Source organism: Tachysurus vachellii, chromosome 13, assembly GCF_030014155.1.
Source record: "Tachysurus vachellii isolate PV-2020 chromosome 13, HZAU_Pvac_v1, whole genome shotgun sequence".
NCBI classification, from domain to species: domain Eukaryota; kingdom Metazoa; phylum Chordata; class Actinopteri; order Siluriformes; family Bagridae; genus Tachysurus; species Tachysurus vachellii.
In genome coordinates this window covers 16,115,176-16,138,505 of record NC_083472.1, presented here as the reverse complement: position 1 = coordinate 16,138,505, position 23,330 = coordinate 16,115,176, and the positions used below count along the sequence as shown (strand labels likewise).

Sequence of the window (23,330 nt, the reverse complement as noted above, 5' to 3'; positions counted from 1 at the left end):
AATAAAATAAAATACAAATAACATGTATGTTGTACTAAAACAAGATGAATAAGGTCTGCACATGGGTGAGATTAAGCTGATTTTAATTCACTTTAATGAATCTGTCTACTTTGTTTTAAAGAGGGAGCAGGTTGTGGCACTAGTTGATATGGGCATCCACTGTCTAACAGAGACAGTTCAAGAGTCAGACATTTTGTGTGTAAAGCAAGAGGATCTCCTTGATTATTATCCATTGCCACAGTACAAGATTAATTGTTCCCCAGTGATTATTTTTCATCACTCTTTCCCAGGTTTGTAGAGTCATGTCAACATTAAGGGATGATGTACAAGATACTGTGTTGGCAGTCCTACCTGGGCTATCAGAAGAGAAACTACTCTCTCTCCTGAACAAGTTAGCGAGCTAGGAGTTGAGTCTAAATCTGACCTGCAGTTCATTAAATGGGATGATCTTTTTTTAGCCTTTTTGTGGAACACTAACAAAGAAATGTAATGTTTTGTTGTGTTCGTTGTTGCTTCATCAGTTCTTCAATTCTCCTCTTTCAGACCAAACAAGTTATGTAAAAGTAACACCACTAGAGTCCACAAACATTTTAGATATACCAGAGGATTCTTCATCTTTCGAGTCTAGTTTTTCAACCAAAAACTCCAGTCGAGTCTCCAGTACTGTGGATTTGTCAGTTTGGAATAAGAATAGGATGCCATCTGGTATTAAAACAGCCATTGCACTGGGAAAACGCCCTACAAAACCAAAAAAGACCTCAAATTCACCGGCAAAAGACGTTGCTCCAGGACCTGCTGTCCAGTACGGTTGTGTGAGATGGCAGCCTGAGTGTCCTGTATCTCAGTCAGTTAATGAAAGCAACATACTATCTCCAACGGAAATCCATCAATGCCTGTCATCACCATCCATTGCTTGAAAAATGACTGGTCAAACCTTTTCACACCTATAGAACTGCATAACCACTTTAAATACTGTAACTTACAAATATCAGCATTCTGGAAAAACTTGAACCCTCCATGGAAGAAAAGGGAAAGATGATTCAGTTTTTTTGAAAAAAGCCAGCAGGGAGCAACTCAGATGAGATGTAGCACATAATAATGAAATTTGATGAGAGTGGTGCATCTTGTATCATTCCATGTGTGATTCTTCTTCTTCGGTCACACTTTAAAGAGAAATCTGCAACACTCATTCTTCAAGCCGATGTAAGTAACACACAGTGCTTTTTTTATTATAAATTTGTTTTGTGGAGGTGTAGTTTGATCACATGTATGTAAATACATTTAAAGTATCACAACATTTTTTTCTTTCTTGTAGGTGTCTGCAACACCAACTGATGTGGAAAAACATTTGACTCTTCCAGACTCTCCCAGACTTATTGTTTAAGGTAGTGTATGTTTTGTAATTTATTGTCAATTATTTAATAAACTTGAACCGTTTAGCATATTGTTTATATCTATTCATTTTCGGTGAAATTCTCACTGCAACAAGTGGATGCTCAGTATTGAGGGACAGGTGGTTGTAAATTCACACTCCAAATTTGTGGCTGGATTTGCAGCTTTGTTTTCATCTTATTACAACTTCAACCTGGTTTACCAGGAGCAGAGGTGTCAAGTAACGAAGTACAAATACGTCGTTACTTTACTTAAGTAGAAATTTTGAGTATCTATACTTTAATGGAGTAATTATTTTTTAGCATAGTTTTTTCTTCTACTCCTTACATATTCAAGCAATTACTTGTACTTTTTACTTGTAGGAAAACAAATATTATGTAAGTATAGTGATACATGATGAAGATATTTTGATAAATGAGGATAAGCAAAAAGTTGACGGTACCATTGAATTCCATCATTTGTTTTCCTACTATGGAAGTCAATGGTTACAATCAGCTGTGTGCTTATCATCATTTATCAAAATATCTTCTTGTGTGTTCATCGGAAAAAAGTAATTCATACAGATTTAGAACAACATGAGGATGAGGATGAGGTAGCCTAGTGGCCTTGACTGCATCAGAAACCACTTAGACTGTCAGGCCGAGAATCACATCAGTTAGGGCTCCCAATCATCTGAGGAAGAGGACTTCTTTTCCTGCTTGAAGAAGACCAGCCCTCTTGATTCGACCCAGCAGTTGGATGCGTACCTGAGGTGCCCACGAGACACAGTAGAGGTACTGAAGTCCTTCCCAGCAATGTGCCAGCTATGGCTTAAACATAATACGCCACTCCTGGCCTCAGCAGCCTGTGAAAGACTGTTCAGTGTTGCAGGGCTGATCTTCAGGCCAAGAAGAGCATGCATTGGGTCAAAGAACCTTGAAAACCAGCTGCTTTTGAGGCTGAACAAAGGATATTGGTAACTCTTTGTCGCATGTTCTGTGCTTCCCTTTTGTTGTTGATTCTGTTGTTGTTTGGTTGTGTTTGTTTCAATAAAGGTTATTGATGACATGCCTCTGAAGTTTGACTTTTTGCACCATTACAATACTTATAGCCAACTAGTCATACAGTATCTTCCGCTCCATGAAACACAGCTCAGTAGTACACATATACGGTTCTTTAATGTATTTGCATTGTACTAAAATGCGTTCTTTTTCAATGGGCATATAAAGTATGCGGCTGAAAAAGGTAGCCTAGTGCATCCCAAATTTTTCAACATTATCATATTAATATAACATTATAGTCATTATGGCTTTTAGAAATATGTTTTTTGAGGAGATGGGGTAGTGCAAGCTTTTGTCCTTAATGAAATTTTTTTCTTTGCATTACTTTTACTTTTATACTTTTAAAGTAGTTTTGAAACCAGTACTTTTATACTTTTATTTGAGTAAAAAGCTTGAGTTGATACTTCAACTTCTACAGAAGTATTTTTAAACCCTAGTATTTATACTTCTACTTGAGTAATGAATGTGAATACTTTTGACACCACTGACCAGGAGCAGACATCCTGCACACTTAAATTTGTTCAAAGGTAATAGAATGATTTTTTCATTTAAATCTGTACTTTTTGTTAACTTTTTGTAAAGCACTACTATTTTGTTTTTAGTCTAATTTAACAGAAGGAAATGTTTGCTACTTGTTTGATCTGATGTACATGTTTTATAGGTACATTCTGACTTTTATGATTTTTGCTAGAACAATGAACACAAGATCTTGATAACAATAAAAATACCAGACAGTACTACATAAGGACTATAACTATAAATAGCACAGAAAGACACCTTTTCTAATGTGTTTCAATTAGGGATGCACCGATACCACTTTTTCTCTTCCGATCCGATTCCGATACCAGCGTTTGCCGGTATCGGCCGATACCGATATCGATCCGATATCTGTGTTCTTTAATACTTTTAAAACTAAAGAATGTATACAACTTGCTTAGTAAGTAAGATTTATTTGTTTTTGGCAAAGAAATACAAAAATGCCCATTACTGGATGAAAAATGAAAACACAAGAAACCTTAAAAACGTATTAATGCAGTAGCAAACAGTACTTTTAACAGTTAGTGGTATAACAAGCTAAACCATATATACTGCAATTATTAAATTCAATTATTTAGTATTAAGAATAAAGGCTTCTGTTACTGGCAACTTTAGTTTCCAGCTCAATACTGTAATTTGATTAAATTACAAAAAAATAACAGAATTAACTGTAGCTGTAACACATAATACAAGTTTGCTCTTACATTACTGTAAAAATAACAACAAAGTACTGTACTTAGCATGCAACAATTTCCTGTAAACTGCTTTACAGTATAAAACTGCAAACCATTTTACATCAATTACCAACACTTTTACAGGATTTTATTGGCAAATATTTGCCAGGTAATTCCTGTAATTTCTACAGTACATTTTTTACAGTGTGGGTCAGAGCATCTTCAAATCTGCAGCTCTTGAGGGGTGGTCAGTATCTCTCAGCCAAGGCTCATAGATGCACTTGGGGAGCGAAGGCTGGCCTGTGTGGTCTGATACAACAGACAAACTACTGTATCTCAGATTCCTGAAGAAGTCAGAATACATATTGAATATACAGAAGTCAGAATACATAGTGCATCTCAGTTTGTTGCATATGGGGCTGCATAGCCACAGACCAGTCAGGGTGCCCATGCTGACCCCTGTGCACCACCAAAAGCACCTAATGGGCATGTGAGCATCAGAACTGGACCACAGAGCAGTGTTGCCTGGCTTGATGAATCATGTTTTCACCTCACAAGGATGGCCATGTGTGTGTGCTTCACTCACATGGGGAACACATGGCACCAGGACAGGCTATGGGAAGAAGGCAAGCCAGTAGAGGCAGTGTGTATTGGACATGAGGCTGAATCCATAATTCAGATACAAAGCAGAGTTTATTAGCACACAGAGTAATCCAGGCAACTGAATCCAAAACACGTAGCAATATCAGGGTCTCAAAGTATAGTTTCATCCCTCTCACTTTTCCAGATCAGTTTATTGGCACTGCACAGAACCCATTGGGGCTCACCTTAGGAACATATTCAAGCTTCTCCAGGCATGAAGTACACATGTGACCTACTCTCTCACAAAAAGTTCACAACTGTTGGTGAAGTTGTCATTGTCATTTTCTTAGTGGATAAACGAGATCACCCAATCTGCATAGGCTCGCTCGGCTCCATCCTAACTAGTTTCATTGAGACATGGGAGCATGGGGGCCAATTGCGGAGTAGATTACATAACTCTATAGCCAACATGATATACTGTGTGAGGGTGTTGCCTTCATCTAAGCAGGCAAGTTCAGTCCATAGTGAAGGACAAAGTCCTTCCCTGAATAAGGCTTTTAAAGCCAGGTCGTTCAACTGACATTGTGCAGCCAACATATGAAATTGTATGGCATAATCTGCAGTTGTACCTTGGCGGAGTTGGAGAATCTGTACAGAAATATCATGTCCTCAAGCTCAGAGTAGCTGTACCACCTACCTAAACATTGTTGCAGACCATGTACACCCTTTAATAGAAATGGTATTCCCTGATGGCTTTGGCCTCTTTCAGCAGTATAATGTGACCTGCCACAAAGCAAAAATGGTTCAGGAATGGTTTGCAGAGCACAACAATGAGTTTGATTCCAGATCTCAATCCAGTCGAGCATGTAAATAACTTACAAACTTACAGGACTTAAAGGATCTGCTGCTGAAATTTTGGTGATAGATACCACAGCAAGACTTTAGGGGTCTAGTGGAGTCCATGCCTTGACAGCTCATGGCTGTTTTGGCACCAAAAGGGGGACCAAATCAATATTAGGAAGGTGGTCATAATGTTATGCCTAATTGGTATATAAAGGCTATGTCTGTAGGTGGCTAGTGGAAAAATAAAGTACATGATTTAACAGCTACAGTCATGTGAAAATATTAGTACACCCCATGGAAGCCTGTGGTTGTTTTTTTTTAACATAGTTAAACATATGGGCATTTGACCTTCATTTTAACAATATTGGAAGATTCAAGTTATATAATTAAACAAATAAAACTGAAGAAAATTCTTTGTTAAATAATCTGTAAAATATAGTTGAAAAAAATCGAATTTCTTGTGAGGAAAAAGTAAGGACCCCCCAAAATTATTTGTACTTAAAATGAATAAAATTACCTACAGGTGTATCACATCAGGTGCAAATTATTAGAGCATTATTACAGAGCATTTTGAAGAAGGCTTGCCTTATTTAAATATCAGATATTTAGTTTGGTTTGCTCTTAATGGTTGAAGTGAGACGTATCACCATAGTGAGATCCAAAGAGCTCTTTGAGACCTTCAGAAAGAAGATTGTTCATGCTTATGAATCTAGTAAAGTATATAAAAAGATCTCAAAAGAATTTGTAATCAGTGATTCCAATGTCTGGAAAATCATTTGTGGAGAAGTAGAGTACATTTAAAACAACTGCCAACATGGCCAGGTCTGACCAGACCAGAACAACAGAACTGAACTGTACTGAGCAGAACACACACATACACAACTGTGTGGACTGCACTGATCTGCACCAAATACACACACTTCCAATACACATCCATATCTACAGCACAACCCATATCAAACTGTTTACATGCTGTTTTGCATACTGTTTTGCTATCTTTGCACATGCTCTCTTACACCTTCAGTCAATTGCTGCACAACTCAATACAATACCTCATATAGCTGCTGCTATTATATTACAGTATGTGTTTATTCCTGTATTTTTGAACATGTACTGTAGAATATACAACAATTTTGTATCATTTGTCTGCACTGTCTTTTGTCTTGCACAAATGCACTTTACAGGTATGTGGCTAGGACTAACTTATTGAAATGACAATAAAAGCTTCGTGACTTGACTTGAATGAGGTCAACGACAAAGGCTCTTAAATGAGAGCAATCTATCGCTGCAGAGAGCGATTCAGATCAGCATGTCAATGGAGCTGGCTGCTAAGGAAGCTCAACAGAGTTTGAATGGTAAAGTGTACAGTATAAATTAAAGACAACACAAGCAGACAACATAGGCTCATGTTTTCATTGTGGCAAGAAAGGACACTCACCTACCACATGCTGGTTTAAAGACATGGAGTGGTGTTGCTGTAAAAAAAAGAACACATATGGCTACAGAAATCACTGCAAAAAACAGGATTCAGAAGGAAGCAAAACAAACATGTATTCTCTGTGGGCCAGAAAAAAGTGAGCGCACGGACACATCAGACGAGGAACTTTATTTACATGTGCTTAATGTTGCAGGTGGCACACAGTCGCACTGTTCTGTTGGAGGGACAACAGTGAAAATGGAGATCGACACTTTTGTGGTCATGTCTCTGGTGTTGGATGTGATATATAGCGAAATATTGAATGTGCCACTCAAATTGCCTGACGTGACTCTCAAATCTTACACTGGGGAAGCAGTGACAATGAAATGATTCACACAGGTAACAGTTGAGCTAAATGGACAAATTAAAAAGAAGGCCTTTCACGCAGTTCAAGGCAATCACTCCTCCCATCAGGAGTACATAGGAGAATATACAGGTTAATTTGTTGTCACTGTAGTTCTTGCATTTTCACAGTAATTTATTGTAATGTGACACTTTGGGTCTGAGCCAGTGAGTTCTGTAGAGTGAAGAGTGTCTGAAGAGGCATTATTCAGAACTAGTCAGTAAGTTCACTTAAATTATGTCCACAAATATTAAAATATATGACATTGATATTTTAGACAGAACCAATTCATTAGACATATAATTTCAGATGTGCACAATTTTGTCTATTTCTTGTTCAAAAACCTGAAAAACTTAATATACTATTAATATTCTATTGTTGTTTTTAAACATAGCGTTAGTTACGTTTGTGTCTATAACTTTAAGGGTCTTGTTGTAGGCAGAAGGCAGCAAATAGCACGATGGAGCTCGCCGTAGTGGATGCAAATGTGTAATGATTCTGAACTAAAAGGTAAAAACATTGACAAAAAAAAAACATTGTAAATGATGTTATGTTAGTTAGAAACGTATTGTTAACTTTAGGGTAATTTTAGGCGGGAGGCAGCAAATAGCGCGACGGAGCTCGCCATAGTGGATGCAAAGGTGTGGATTCTGAACTAAAAGGTAAAAGCAAAAATGGTAAAAATGCCATTTTAACATGGATTAATGCTCTAGTTTGCTACAGTGTCATTCGCTTTAGCTATAGAGTACGTATATTAAAGTATTCTTTGTTATAAACAATTATCATTTTGACTGATGTGCTGAGCTTAATCCATGTGGTTAATACATACATGCAGTCAGTTTTGGGACATGAAAAACATTAAAAAATAAGTGTTTAGATGCTTTTCTTTGTTAGATAAACATCATTTATTTTGCCTGTTTAAGTTTACTCAGTAGTAGGTGTTTTAAAATAACTATATAAAAAAATTAGCAATTTCTGTTTCTTTCCCTTCTTAAAGTTGAAATATATTCTGTCCTTATTAAAAAAAACGATATACTTAAGGCAGGAATTTCGATCTTGCGTACACATCAGTGTCAAAAGACAGTCTTTAAAAATGCATTCAATTACGTCGAACCAGTGCGTGCATATTTAGGTAATAATGCTTTGGTGAAAGAATGCTTTTCACAGTATGTGCCTGTAAAAGAAACTCTTAATGCCCTCTTTCAATCAGAGGCTTTCAAAAAGCATTTTGAACTTTCAATTTTGATCTCGCATACCGATCAGTGATGTGTTTGAGGACATATGGGATGGAAATAATTATTCAACCAGCTGCTTTACTTTCATGTCTGCCAGCCTGGTCTCCCTCCATGTCTACGTCATGATCTGTTTGAGGGCATTGTTTCCAGTGACTTGGCATTATTCATCAATAATTTGGTAAACACAGAGAAACACTTCACATTTGAAGAACTGAATAGAAGTATAAGGCAGTTTTCTTATCTTGGAAATGATGCAGATGACAAACTTCCAGAGTTTTGTCAAATACTCAGAAGCTGGGTGGACATGCAGTCCAAAATTGGTGCCTGCAGAGAGTCCTCCCTTTATTGGATGGAAACAGGATAAAAAACACAGGCGAAAGTAGTATATGGAAATTGATCTTACTCCTGCAAGAAATAGTTGTGCATGTGAACACACCAGCTATTACTGCTGATCAGGTTGCTTATTTGTGTGTACTTATTGAAGAATATATCCAGTCTAGAGTAGAGGTATTTCCAGAATTTTCCCTTAAACCAAAACACCACTATCTCTATCACTATCCTGAGCTTATAATAAAATTTGGACCTCTGATTCATCTGAGGTTGGACACTGAGATTCGAAAGTAAACATACTTATTTCAAACAGTATGCAATGAAATTGCACAACTTTAAACATTTGTGTGCTACATTAACAGAGAGACACCAGCTCTTGCAATTAACTGTAAACCAAGTGTTGTCCGTTGATCAGTACCGCCTGCCTCACATTAATGATCTTTTCACCTTATTAACAGGAGGGCACAAATTCTGTAAAATTGACTTAAACCAAGCATATCTTTAGATGCATGTTGGGGATCAATCCAGAGAACTTCTCACAATCACCACACACAAGGGCCTATTTCAGTATAAACGCGTCACCCTGGAGAGATTGAAAGAATATTGGCTTAGAGTGCAATGGGACAATTGTGAGTTTTTTCAGTCATCAGTTGAATACTTGTAATTATGCAATTACCTCTCACGAGATGGCCATGTTCCTTCTGGTATACGAGGTACAACACATTACATCTTCACTTTCAGTGGTAGAAAACTAGAAAACCATCACCATTACAAACAAAAAATTACAAGCAATTACTGTTTAATACTTACTCTACAATAAGAAAATATATGCTAATATATAATATTTTTTTGTCTAGGTGGTTTATCTAAAATATATAAATCTAATTTTATCTAAAAATTAAAAATCATTGTCAAATTGTGTTTATCTGATACTGGTGAGGAAATCACTTCTGAGCAAGAATGGATATTTGCCCATTGAACACACAAAAACTTTTTATTTGTTTTGTTGTGTATTTTCTATTTTCAGGGCATATTGCTTTGCGTTTTCAATCCCAACACTCTGGCATCTTCCTTAACCTGCCAGTGTTTTTCTTTTATAACCTTCCCATTAAGGATATACTTGCACTAGATTTCAGACACAGCTGACTATGAGCAACCAGCTTCTCTGACCTGAGTTGAAATTCCTTGTTAAAGTTTTTTTTAATCCTTTCCCTCATTTCAACCGACAACTCTCTAGGTGGATCTGTTTCCTTTCAATTAACCAAGTCCAACATTTCATTGAGGTGTGTAAGCACTCCCTTTTAAGTGCTAACTAATAAGTTACTTTTTTTTTTTTTTAGACTTGTCCCGGTATTTGTTTTAGAATTGGAAATTAAAAGATGATTCCACAATTTTCTTTCTCAACTTTGAGATATTCAATACTGTTTTCCACTAGTTGATTTGGAAAAATAGATGCTATAATAGGAAAAATGTTTGTTTCACAAAGTTAGAATTTTAAGATATTGTATCTATCTGTGATCTATTTGCTATATTTGAACCTCCTGTAAGTGTGGTGTTTTTTGGGGCTGGATAACACATACTCTTTTGTTTTGAACTCTTGTGGTTCTTCTTCTTCTTCTTCTTCTTCTTCTTGTAAACGAATTCTTGAACTCCAATGGTTCTCCAGCACACCTACTTATCGCGGCCTTGGAATGAATTTTCAGAATGTTTTTTTTCCGGGCAAATTATCGTGACGTAGTTATTTTGACAGCAGCATACGGAGACTGCCGTACAGCAGTGGTCAATGTACTTGCGCATGCGTATTATGTAGCGTTAGCTGCCGTCTGTAACTGCGTTATACTTCTTTATACGCGGATCTTGATATAGTTAGTTAATATTAGCACTTAATTGTCGACGTTGAAACATTGAAAACGAGGCCATGACAGAAGAGCAAGAGATAATGTGCAAATTAGAAAATATTTTGGAAATAAGGTAAAAATGCCTTCCACTTCATTCATTGGTGTGCGGTGGGTTAGCGAGCTAGCGCCTTACTGATTAACCAGCGCATTGCTTCGCTTATTTGGATTCGCAGTTCAGTTTTCCAGCGTTATGCGTTAACACCTTCTTTTAAGTTATTTATTTTAATCCACATTAACACTTGTTGCACACGGTGATTTCATGTAGCTCGGTTAGTTTTTGTAGAAGCGATGGTAGGCACAGTCTTGATGGCAATACGATGTGTAATTGTTTTGGCGAACAAAGGAACAAGCCTCGATTAACAGCTAAAATTAGCCACAATAATGTAATGTGGTTGGAAATGTAGCAAGGACACCGCTTTTGTAAAATAAATCTTATACACATGGCCCAATAAGTAACAGTTGCATATATAATATAATTTGTATGTGCACGTACTTTAGGAATAAAACTCTCCAGCTGCAGAAGATCAAATCCAGGCTGAAGAGCGAGTTTGAGGCCCTTGAAGCTGAAGAGAAACACCTGAGAGAATACAAGCAGGAGATGGACCTGCTCCTTCAGGAGAAGATGGCACATGTTGAGGAACTACGCCTGATTCATGCTGATATCAATGTGGTGTGTATTCGGACTCATTTATAGTTTATAGTGCTACTCCATTGTAAAATATGGTATGGTTAACAGTGTTTTACATTAATTACCTAGACTATGACAGCCTGCTATGGTCTGATTTGTCTTGACTGTTTTAGAATGTATAACTGAAAATATTTTTAGGCATAACAAAAGATCTGTTTTGCCCCATTGCTTTGGCAAAGGATCTCTCACTCCAAGTCAGTCAAATGCTTCCCCTCTCCCTGGGAGAAAACCCTAAACCACACACCGATAGGAAACACTTGGTTACTATATATAAATCCAGAGTTGAATAAATAAATGCCTAGGTTGAATACTTGTGACTGTTTTCCATCACATTTCTCAAGAAAGTAGGAAGAGTTTATACCACCTTGCAGATGCCCTTATCCAGAGCAAGTTATAGATGTGCTTTAAAGTTTCTATCAATAAATACATATTGGTACCAGTTTAATAGGCCACAGTCAAAGAACAAGTCTTAAAACATTCCTTAAGAGGTAACACAGTAAGAAAAGCACACAGACAACACTTTTTGATTAAAATGCTGATTTAAGTACTTCCCGAAGAGGTAAGTCTTGAAGAATGTCAGTCATAGTCAAGCAATGCTAGAGAATGAGGGAGTGTGGGGCAGTGTGTGGTGTGATGAGTGCTTTGAGGTGAGGGGGAGCTAGTCCACTTTTGGTTTTGTAGGTACTCAACAGTGTTTAAAAACTGATTTGAGCAGGTTAAGAAACCCTTAACATCTTCTACCCTAGGCCTATTTTAAAACCTCTTGCATGAAAATGACATGCTCAATTAAATCACATATATCTCAAAAACTACAAGGTGTATTTGAATAATTCTGGCACCAAAATAAAGATAACACATGAGATTGCTTCAAGTCAGAGTAAGAGAAGATGGAACAAAATGTAAAATTTTAGAGAGTATATCTCTTTGAATTCAAGAAACTGTTAAACCATTAACTGTTTCAAGTTTAATTTATTTATTGTGTATCAGAGGTATTACAGAGAGGTTTTTATAGAGGATTGTTTAGGTGCACTCTCCAGCTAGCAAACTATTATTTTATTACTTAATTTATTTGATCTATATGATATTATAGGTGTTCATTTTATCTAAATATAACTCTTTTTGGGTTTGTTTTGGAATCTACCCACCATACAATACAGTAATATTTGTTATGCCACAGCTGAATGTGCTTCCGGCTTAGTGAGCTTCAAGAGCAACCTACCACTTCACAAATAAAAGCAATGATAACTTTGGACCAAATAATCAAAACAAATTCATAATAAACGCGTTTACATGCCTTTCAGATAATATAAGGTATTCCTGATTGCTATTCAGATAAGCTGTTGAATTAAAAACATAATCATACATATACACATCGTATTCCTTTTCCAACAGTTTTCCATATTTAAATAGCACTACGATTAAATTCTATAGATAACTGCGTCATTGAATTTAAAGGTCCTGGACATTAAAATGTTTGGTTATTGCCCAAACAACGTTTTCTCAAGATCCCCTTGGCCGATTCAGGTGCTTGACCTGCCTATGGAAAGGTTTCAGCCTATGCAATCGAATGACAAATTTGCAGCACTCAAAGCAAAATCCAATAGTAAAGCAGAAAATTTAGTGTGTCACGGGAGATGGCCAGTCACCTTCTTTGATTTGTAAGCCTCTCTTATACAAGGAAAGGAGCATAGGCAATGAACAAATAGTTGATTTGTTGCATTTGAGGATTTTAGAAGATTTTAGCTGATGTCGAAGGTATCTGTAGTGGGTTTCTTCAGGATAGGAAAAACCCTAACTTCATTGGTAGAGTGGGAAAGGAATCAGAGTCTGAAAGGGTTGATGGAATGCAGCTAGCTGTAAAGGAAGGGGAAATAGAGGTGAAATTTGGCTTGTGATGAGTATGAGGGCTCCAGTAATTAATTCCTTATGTAGCCACTTTGGCCACAAGCCAATTAGTTTGTAGACAATGGGTAGGACAAACAGGTAATAGGTCCAGGTTGATTTATATTTGTAGTTGCTTGGCTGACAAGTAGGCCTACGTTCAACAGATTGCAGCCACCTTTTTTATCTTCCGTTTTCTTTTGCTGTTTTATCTTCTAATTCCGGAAATAATACACATTATAGATACTACCATTATTGCTCTGCATGTACTGTGGCAGCTGTTAGAAAAATCTTTATTAGGTAGATTTTCAGAACACACAGGTATGTGGAAATGTAAATAAACAAAGTCAAATTAAGTGCAGTTAAAATTGCAAACCATACATTATTACGTTGATAGCGACCAATATTTAGCATAGTCAGTTTTCAGTGATTTCTGGGCAACACAACCCTGGGGATAGGCAACCTTTAATTTAGTAAAATGTCAACAATGATTTTTTTTCTTGACAAGAACTGAAAACAATAAACGTTTTTTTAAGCAGGAATTGTGCAAGAGATACAGCAATGTTTTTGGTCTACAGTAGTGAAGGTACCAAACCTCACAATAGCATGTTCTAATATTTACATTACAGAGAAAAGGGAGACAAGGTTGAATAGAAAAGTCTAAAAAGGCCTCATTTAGACTTAACATCTTGGGAGGTCTGAACACAGGTGAACAGGGTCAAGTGCAACTTGTGATCTGACCACCAAAATCACAGAACATTTGTATTATGTATCCAATCATGCCTACAGGGAGGAGATCCAGCACCTAGCCACATGGTGAAATAACAATAGCTTGCTCCTTAACACCTCCAAAACAAAGGAGCTCATTGTGGACTTCAGGAAAGAGACAGGAGGCACACATGACAACATCCACATCAATGGGTTGGCTGTTGAACGCGTTTCCAGCTTCAAGTTCCTGGGGATCCACATCTCGGCGGACCTGTTGTGGACTACCAACACTTCCAGCCTGGTCAAGAAGGCTCACCAGAGCCTCATTTTCCTGAGGACACTAAAGAAAAATCAGCTCTCCTCGGATATCCTGGTGAACTTCTACCGCTGCGCGATAGAAAGCATCCTGACCAGCTGTGTCACAGTCTGGTATGGGAGCTGCTCTGTTGCAGAGCGTAGGGCATTGCAGCGGGTGGTGAAAGCACATCACAGGGACTCCACTTCCTGCTATGGAGGACATCCGGCGAGCTCGCAGCATTCTTAAGGACTCCTCTCATCCCGCCCATAAACTATTCTCACTTCTACCCTCCGGCAGGCGTTTCAGGTGCCTCCGGACCAGGACCAGCCGACCAGCTTTTTTCCTAGAGCTGTCTCTTTATTGAACTCTGCCCCGTCTTCATTTTTAGATTTTTTTTTTTAATCTATAATATAGATTTAAAAAAAAATCTAAAAATGAAGACACTTTTTTTTTTTTTTCTGTTAATGGTGTGAGCAGTATTGATAACACGAAATTATATGCTGAACTCTGATGAGCCCTTCCCATCTTTATGGTTAATATGTATGTTTGTATGTGTTTATTTATTTATTGTTATTTATTTATTTATTGATTGCATTTTCTTAGTTTTTTTATCCTACTCGGAAGTTGAAATTAAAAGCTACATGCTTGTCAAACATCAGTGTGCCAGTCTTTGTAAAGTTTACAAGGCTATATATGTAGTTTGGATTGCCACCCATTTAAAGTCTCTTTTGTGTCTGATTTTCTGCAGATGGAGAGCACTATTAAGCAGTCAGAGAATGATCTGAACAAACTGTTGGAGACTACACGACGCCTTCATGATGAATACAAACCCTTGAAGGAGCATGTTGATGCTCTGAGAATGACTCTTGGTCTGAACCGGCTGCCCAACCTTAATGAGGAAGAGGAGAGGCTTTCGCTAGAGTGTGTAATTTTTCAAAATTTATCAAATTTCTTTGTAGGGCAGGCAAAGAAATTAATACTGCTTCATGTGTTTCTTCAAGAAACTAAAGTGTAGAGTTTTCCCCATATAGTTACTTTGAGAAGCAGAAGGCCGAATGGCAGAAAGAGCCACACGAGCCCATCATTCCTGAATCTCTAGCAGCAGCTGCAGCTGCTGCTCAGCAGCTTCAAGTCTCAAGAAAACAAGACCCACGGCAACCGGCCACTTTCAGACAGCAACCTCCACCCATGAAGGTCAGTAATAAAAATCACAAACATGGTTGGTATAGTAATAATGGTCAGTATAGTTACAATGCTTAACATAGTAACTATAATTACTTAAGATAAGTAAGTATTGTGTGTTTATTGAATTAGGATAAATTGTACAATGTAGTGCATTATGAAATACAGTCCCTTACAAAACTGTTGGTATAACAAGGTTTATACCAACATATGTTTATATTGATTGCTCCATTCAACAGTCAATGAACAAGACAAGAGCTTTTATTTCTTGGTATTTACATCCATATGTGTCAATCTACCTAAAACACTGAACTATGCTATCTGATCTCTCAATATTAGGCCAACAAATTTCTAGGAACAGAAGAATTGAAGTAAATAACACAATATTTTTCTTGGATATCGCTTGCTCTCAATAACTGCATCAAGCTGTGACTCAATGACATCACTAGATCATTGGCTTCTTTTTTGTGATGCCTTCCCAGGCTTTTATTACTGTCTTTTTCAGTTATTTGTTACGGGTTGATTCTCCTCTTCAGGAAGTAAAATACATGCTCATTTGGTCAAGGTCTGGTCATTGACTTGGCCAGTCTAAAAGTTCTTTGTTCAGTTGACATTGTTGTTCATTGTCTTGCTGCATTATGAAGTTCCTTCAGAATAATCTTTATTCATTACTCTATAAATTGGGAGTTAGAATGTTCCTTTAAGCTTCTAACTTCTTTTGTAAGCCTGTTCCAGAAACAGCCATGCAAGCTCTGACACTACTACTACCAAGTTTCATAGATAAGCTTATGTTTTGTACCTTGAGCAGATCGAGTTTTTTCCATCACTTTGGTAGCAGTTAATGGTTCCAAAACCTTTGTGTCTCTACGTCTTTGTGAATTTCAACCTGGGCTTCTGATACTTATTGTTAATACAGTCAGGTCCATAAATATTGGGACATCGACACAATTCTAACATTTTTGGCTCTATACACCACCACAATGGATTTGAAATGAAACGAACAAGTTGTACTTTAACTGCAGACTGTCAGCTTTAATTTGTCAACTTTAAGTTCTTTTAAAGTGTGCTATTTGCATTTGGAATCTGTTGCTGTCAACTCTCCAAGATGAGATCCAAAGAGGTGTCACTAACAGTGAAGCAAGCCATCATTAGGCTGAAAAAACAAAACAAACCCATCAGAGAGATAGCAAAAACATTAGACGTGGCCAAAACAACTGTTTGGAACATTCTTAAAAAGAAGGAACGCACCGGTGAGCTCAGCAACTCCAAAAGACCCGGAAGACCACGGAAAACAACTGTGGTGGATGACCGAAGAATTCTTTCCCTGGTGAAGAAAACACCCTTCACAACAGTTGGCCAGATCAAGAACACGCTCCAGGAGGTAGGTGTATGTGTGTCAAAGTCAACAATCAAGAGAAGACTTCACCAGCGTGAATAAAGAGGGTTCACCACAAGATGTTAAACCATTGGTGAGCCTCAAAAACAGGAAGGCCAGATTAGAGTTTGCCAAACAACATCTAAAAAAGCCTCCACAGTTCTGGAACAACATCCTATAGACAGATGAGACCAAGATCAACTTGGACCAGAGTGATGGGAAGAGAAGAGTATGGAGAAGGAAAGGAACTGCTCATGATCCTAAGCATACCACCTCATCAGTGAAGCATGGTGGTGGTAGTGTCATGGTGTGGGCATGTATGGCTGCCAATGGAACTGGTTCTCTTGTATTTATTGATGTGACTGCTGACAAAAGCAGCAGAATGAATTCTGAAGTGTTTCGGGCAATGTTATCTGCTCATATTCAGCCAAATGCTTCAGAACTCATTGAACGGTGCTTCACAGTGCAGATGGACAATAACCCAAAGCATACTGCAAAAGCAACCAAAGAGTTTTTTAAGGGAAAAAAGTGGAATGTTATGCAATGGCCAAGTCAATCACCTGACCTGAATCCGATTGAGCATGCATTTCACTTGCTGAAGAAAAAACTGAAGGGAAAATGCCCCAAGAACAAGCAGGAACTGAAGACAGTTGCAGTAGAGGCCTGGCAGAGCATCACCAGGAATGAAACTCAGCGTCTGGTGATGTCTATGCGTTCCAGACTTCAGGCTGTAATTCACTGTAAAGGATTTGCTACCAAGTATTAAAAAAGTGAAAGTTTGATTTATGATTATTATTCTGTCCCATTACTTTTGGTCCCTTAACAAGTGGGAGGCACATATGCAAACTGTTGTAATTCCTACACCGTTCACCTGATTTGGATGTAAATGCCCTCAAATTAAAGCTGACAGTCTGCAGTTAAAGCACAACTTGTTCTTTTCATTTCAAATCCATTGTGGTGGTGTATAGAGCCAAAAATGTTAGAATTGTGTCGATGTCCCAATATTTATGGACCTGACTAAGTGGTTTGCTTCTTGTGGTATGTCGTCTTAATTTCTGTTCTTGAAGTCTTCTTCGAATGGTGGAATGTGATACCAGTCATGCATGCCATGTGCAGGTTATTAAAGTGCATCTTTTGTTTCTTTAATTAGAACCACCCTGAATACACTTTCATGTAACAGATGTTTATACATAGTGTACAAGACAAAATTAAAAAGTTTACATACACTTGATGCTTAATACTGTGTGTTACTTGCACAAGTACTGAACATTATTTGGTCTTCTGCATTTTTTGCCCACTTTCCAACAGTACCTATATGATATTAATAACTGTAATTAATAAAAGAAAAAAGATCTTCATCAAAATTATAATTCAGTGACCCTCCTGTTTAAAAAAAAAAAAAAAAAAAAAATGGCCTTGCACTCGTGTGTAGTCATCCTTCCTTGTTTCTGTTCCTTCCCTGCCTGGTTTGACCCTGTTTGTTCCCTGTTGCTGATTCTTGCCTGCTCAGTATCGCCCTGGTGATACTATGCGTGATATCCATTACTGGTTCAGACTTATCTTCTGTTTCTGCCTGCTGTATCTGTCCTTACTATTGCCCCATTTTGCCAGTGCTATTTGTTTGAACTGTTTATTAAAGACTCTCTTAACTCTGCGTCCTGCATTTGAGTCCTTCTTCCAGATTACCATCTGGATAATCATGGACTCAGTAGACTGTCCTGATCTGCCAACCCTCCTTGGGAATCTATCTCAGACCAGCACGGCCCATGAGAAGCAGATAACGGATCTCAAGAAGGCATCAGTGAACTCATTCCGTGCCTCAGCTAGCTCTCCAGTTCAACTGCTTCTGTTGCCATGACTCTTATGCCCCTTTTCCACCAAAAAGAACCGGGTGCTGGTTCAGAGCTGGTGCTGGTTCAAAGTTGGTTCCACTGGCGAACCTTCTAAGAACCGGTTTGCCTTTCCACCGGCTAGAGAGCCATCACAGAGCCGAGTCTGATGTCACTGTATATGTGTCACATGTCCCAGCAACTTTAGCGCAGCAGCAGCAAACACAAACACATCAACAGTGGCGGATGTTGCTTTACTGTTAATGCTCATGGCTTTGTGAACCTACATTGGCATCCAAACGTGGGGAATCCAATGTGTACGTGCATCTCCATGTAATCTGTGTAAACGGAGGTTGTTATCGAGAAAGTACATAACATTATTTTATCATTAACACAGAAAAAAGTTAGCCTTAGCATGTAGCTACTTACTATCATGTGTGCTGATAATGTATCATATCGCGGTAAATTAAAAGTGTATTAAACATTAGTATACTTAAGGTATATTATCAAATGCACTAACAGTAGCCCCACCCACAGCCCCTAACACAAGCGGTTCTTAAGTCTAGACCAGCAACGTTTTGGTGCTACTTAAGAACCACTTTTCCTGGTTCAGAGCCGGTGCTTTGGCTGTCGAAAAAGAAAAAACTGGTTCTAAATTAGGCTCTGGCTCCGAACCAGCACTCAAACTGCCTCAGTGGAAAAGGGGCATTAAACCTCCTCCAGCACCCCCAGTCACATGACATTGTCCAGAGAGCCTCATCCTGGGTGCTTTTCCAGAGAACCATCTTTGAATATCTGTTAATGTCGTTCGGCCTGACCAACATGCTGGTGGTCTTCCAGGCCTTGGTTAATGATATCTTATGAGACATGCTTATCAAGTTTATCTTTGTGTATCTGGATGACATTCTCATCTTCTCTCACTCCATGGAGGAAAACAGACACCATGATCAACTTGTGCTTCAACGCCTGCTCCAGAACCATGTGTATGTGAAAGTTGAGAAGTGTGAATTCCATACCCCCTGCACTGCTTTTTTGGGCTTTGTACTCTGGTCTGGTAACAACTGTGAGGGACTGACTGCATGCCGATAGCAGGAAGCAGTTCCAGCAGTTCCTGGGATTCACAAACGCATCCTCTTTTTATCCATCATGGTCATGGCCCTTTGTCTCAACATCAAGAGGCGGGTCCTGCAAGCTGTCTCCAGTCTCCCAGTACCTGATGGCTGTCCAGGGGGAAAGTTGTTAGTCCCCAAACTTCTGTACTCTCAAGTCCTCTAATGGTGACATAGCTCTCCCGTGTTCTGTCACCCCAGAATTGCCCACATCCTGTCTGTACCCTGATGTACAGTGCTTTTGGTGTCCATCATTTAAGAAAGGTGATGAAATCACGGATTTTGTTGCTGAAGATAACCAGGGTTCCTCTGGCCGGCCTTCTCCTTGATCCCAGGTGACCATGGTCTCACACATCCATGGAATTTGTTATTGGTTTACCTTCGTTGGCTGGTCTCTTTGTGGTTGACTGATTCTCCAAAATGGCTCATTTCATTGCCTTGCCCAAACTGCCATTAGCTAAGGAACCTGCTCTGCTTATGCCCCAGCAAATGTTTCACCAGCATGGCCTCTCATGCAACCGAGGTCCCCAGTTTACTTTTGGAGAGAGTCTTGCCAGCTCCTGGGGTTTACCATCAGCTTGTCTTCAGGGTTCCCCCCACAGTCTAACGGACAAACCGAGTGGCTAAATCAGGAACTAGAGGTGGGGCTCCACATCCTATGCTCCAGAGAATCTGCGTCTTGGTCCTCCAAACTAGTGTGGGTTCTCTTTTAGGGCACCTACCATCCTCCACTGTCTTTTAACCAGGAATTGGCAGCCTCAGTCCCCTCTGCTCTTGCCCTGGTCAAGTGGTGCATACAAGGCTGAAGAAAAGCTCATATGACCCTACTTAAGTCTTCAAAGTTCTACGTCAAGTGTGCCAAGTGCCATCTGGCACCTCCTTATTGCGTCGGTCAGAGGGTCTATCCACCAGAGACCTGCCACTTAAGGTCACCTGCAGGAAGCTTGCCCCATGCTTTGTTGGGCCATTTCCCATCTCCAGTGGCAGTCTGACTCAAGCATCCCAGAGTCCTGCGTATTCATCCTACCTTCCATGTCTCGAGGCTCAATCCTATCCAAACCTCCTCGTAGATGTCAATCTGTTTTGACGTTATTAGTGCTGTATCTCCAGAACGAGAGTTTGAAAGGTTTATATGGATTTGTCATTGTAACTAATGACAAATGAACAAATGAACCGATTAGATGTTGGAATTGATCCAAACAAGGCCAAAGCCACAGATATACAGGGAGTGCAGAATTATTAGGGAAGTTGTATTTTTGAGGATTAATTTTATTATTGAACAACAACCATGTTCTCAATGAACCCAAAAAACTCATTAATAGCAAAGCTGAATATTTTTGGAAGTAGTTTTTAGTTTGTTTGTAGTTTTAGCTATTTTAGGAGGATATCTGTGTGTGCAGGTGACTATTACTGTGCATAATTATTAGGCAACTTAACAAAAAAAAATATATACCCATTTCAATTATTTATTTTCACCAGTGAAACCAATATTACATCTCAACATTCACTAATATACATTTCTGACATTCAAAAACAAAACAAAAACAAATCAGTGACCAATATAGCCACCTTTCTTTGCAAGGACACTCAAAAGCCTGCCATCCATGGATTCTGTCAGTGTTTTGATCTGTTCACCGTCAACATTGCGTGCAGCAGCAACCACAGCCTCCCAGACACTCTTCAGAGAGGTGTACTGTTTTCCCTCCTTGTAAATCTCACATTTGATGATGGACCACAGGTTCTCTATGGGGTTCAGATCAGGTGAACAAGGAGGCCATGTCATTAGTTTTTCTTCTTTTAGACCCTTTCTTGCCAGCCACGCTGTGGAGTACTTGGACGCGTGTGATGGAGCATTGTCCTGCATGAAAATCATGTTTTTCTTGAAGGATGCAGACTTCTTCCTGTACCACTGCTTGAAGAAGGTGTCTTCCAGAAACTGGCAGTAGGACTGGGAGTTGAGCTTGACCCCATCCTCAACCCGAAAAGGCCCCACAAGCTCATCTTTGATGATACCAGCCCAAACCAGTACTCCACCTCCACCTTGCTGGCGTCTCAGTCGGACTGGAGCTCTCTGCCCTTTACCGATCCAGCCACGAGCCCATCCATCTGGCCCATCAAGACTCTCTCTCATTTCATCAGTCCATAAAACCTTAGAAAAATCAGTCTTCAGATATTTCTTGGCCCAGTCTTGACGTTTCAGCTTGTGTGTCTTGTTCAGTGGTGGTCGTTTTTCAGCCTTTCTTACCTTGGCCATGTCTCTGAGTATTGCACACCTTGTGCTTTTGGGCACTCCAGTGATGTTGCAGCTCTGAAATATGGCAAAACTGGTGGCAAGTGGCATCTTGGCAGCTGCACGCTTGACTTTTCTCAGTTCATGGGCAGTTATTTTGCGCCTTGGTTTTTCCACACGCTTCTTGCGACCCTGTTGACTATTTTGAATGAAACGCTTGATTGTTCGATGATCACGCTTCAGAAGCTTGGCAATTTTAAGAGTGCTGCATCCCTCTGCAAGATATCTCACTATTTTTGACTTTTCGGAGCCTGTCAAGTCCTTCTTTTGACCCATTTTGCCAAAGGAAAGGAAGTTGCCTAATAATTATGCACACCTGATATAGGGTGTAGATGTCATTAGACCACACCCCTTCTCATTACAGAGATGCACATCACCTAATATGCTTAATTGGTTGTAGGCTTTCGAGCCTATACAGCTTGGAGTAAGACAACATGCATAAAGAGGATGATGTGGTCAAAATACTCATTTGCCTAATAATTCTGCACTCCCTGTAAATATAAATTAAATATCAAGAAGGACAAGTCATGCATGTGAACATTCTAACTTGCAGCTGTATGCAAACATGATTTCCTGGGGAAAGTAAAGAGTATTTGCACCTTAAGTTTAAGTGTTAAAACATGAGCTGCATAGTGGAGAACATCTGGTAAAGTGCAGTGCTGAAACTATACCCCTGCTAGTTAAAACAGAAGACTATATTTAAATGGACACAATGCAGAGAGGATTCTGTAAGTCATTTTTATTAACATGTTTTATTTATTAATTATCTTGTGCACACAGGCGTGCCTATCTTGTCACCAGCAAATTCACCGCAATGCACCAATCTGTCCACTGTGTAAAGCAAAGAGTCGTTCCAGGAATCCCAAGAAACCCAAGAGGAAACCTGATGAGTAAATAAAATTGAACTTATTTTTACATGCAAGAGTCTCCCTTTAGAGCTTTTTTAATGTAAACTGTCTTGTAGTCCCTTGTGTGTGTATTTGATTTAAATCTATTAAACTTAAGATTTTATCATTCATGCAACAATAAATATTGTTACCATTACATTAACACCATATGTAAACAGTTTTTACTGTTTGTACTGAAATCCATTTACACATTTTCAGTCACTAGTTAATAGGTAAGTAGTTTGTTATTAAAACACATGATTTCTTTTTCTTGTAGAAAATATATGAACAGGATCTGCAATTTGTGATAAAGCAGTGGCTGTATTACACATTAATAATGTTAAAATTGTAGTCTTGCATGTTTGGTGTGATTAAAATTTTAACAATTAAATTCTGACTAATCTGTTCAATTGATAAACTCAAACTGATTGGAAGGTATGGCTAATACTGAAAAGTGTTCTATACTGAATGTTTCCACTTTTTTAAATATTTGGCAGAGGTACTGTGTATTTTATATGGTTCAATGGGATACAGTGCATCTATTTTTTTTTTTTTTTCAAAATTCTATAAGCAATACCCCATAATGACAACATGGAAGATGTTTGTTTGAAATCTTTGCAAATTTGTTAAAAATAAGAAGCCTTCACTCAATACTATGTTGAATAGACAGCAATTACAGCTTCAAGTCTTTTTGAGTATGATGCGACAAGCTTGGCACACCCATTTCTTCTT

The 23,330-nt window shown here is 38.6% G+C and overlaps 1 protein-coding gene across 1 annotated transcript; it reads left to right on the top strand.

Annotated features, from left to right (window-relative positions):
• Positions 1–10,229: 10,229 nt before the first annotated feature.
• LOC132856318 (zinc finger C4H2 domain-containing protein) lies at positions 10,230–22,943 on the top strand. The gene is made up of 5 exons (XM_060885854.1): positions 10,230–10,424; positions 10,850–11,021; positions 14,675–14,847; positions 14,958–15,120; positions 22,492–22,943. The coding sequence occupies exons 1-5, from the start codon at positions 10,372–10,374 to the stop codon at positions 22,603–22,605; spliced, it is 675 nt and encodes a 224-aa protein (XP_060741837.1). The 5' UTR covers positions 10,230–10,371; the 3' UTR covers positions 22,606–22,943.
• Positions 22,944–23,330: the final 387 nt, after the last annotated feature.

What these genes read in the sequence shown, in the direction of transcription:
- LOC132856318 (XM_060885854.1), top strand. Translation starts at nt 10,372, where the DNA reads ATGACAGAAGAGCAAGAGATAATGTGCAAATTAGAAAATATTTTGGAA. An exon ending in TTCATGCTGATATCAATGTG is followed by an intron (nt 11,022 to 14,674) that starts GTGTGTATTCGG and finishes GATTTTCTGCAG; the next exon opens with ATGGAGAGCACTATTAAGCA. An exon ending in GAGGAGAGGCTTTCGCTAGA is followed by an intron (nt 14,848 to 14,957) that starts GTGTGTAATTTT and finishes TTCCCCATATAG; the next exon opens with TTACTTTGAGAAGCAGAAGG.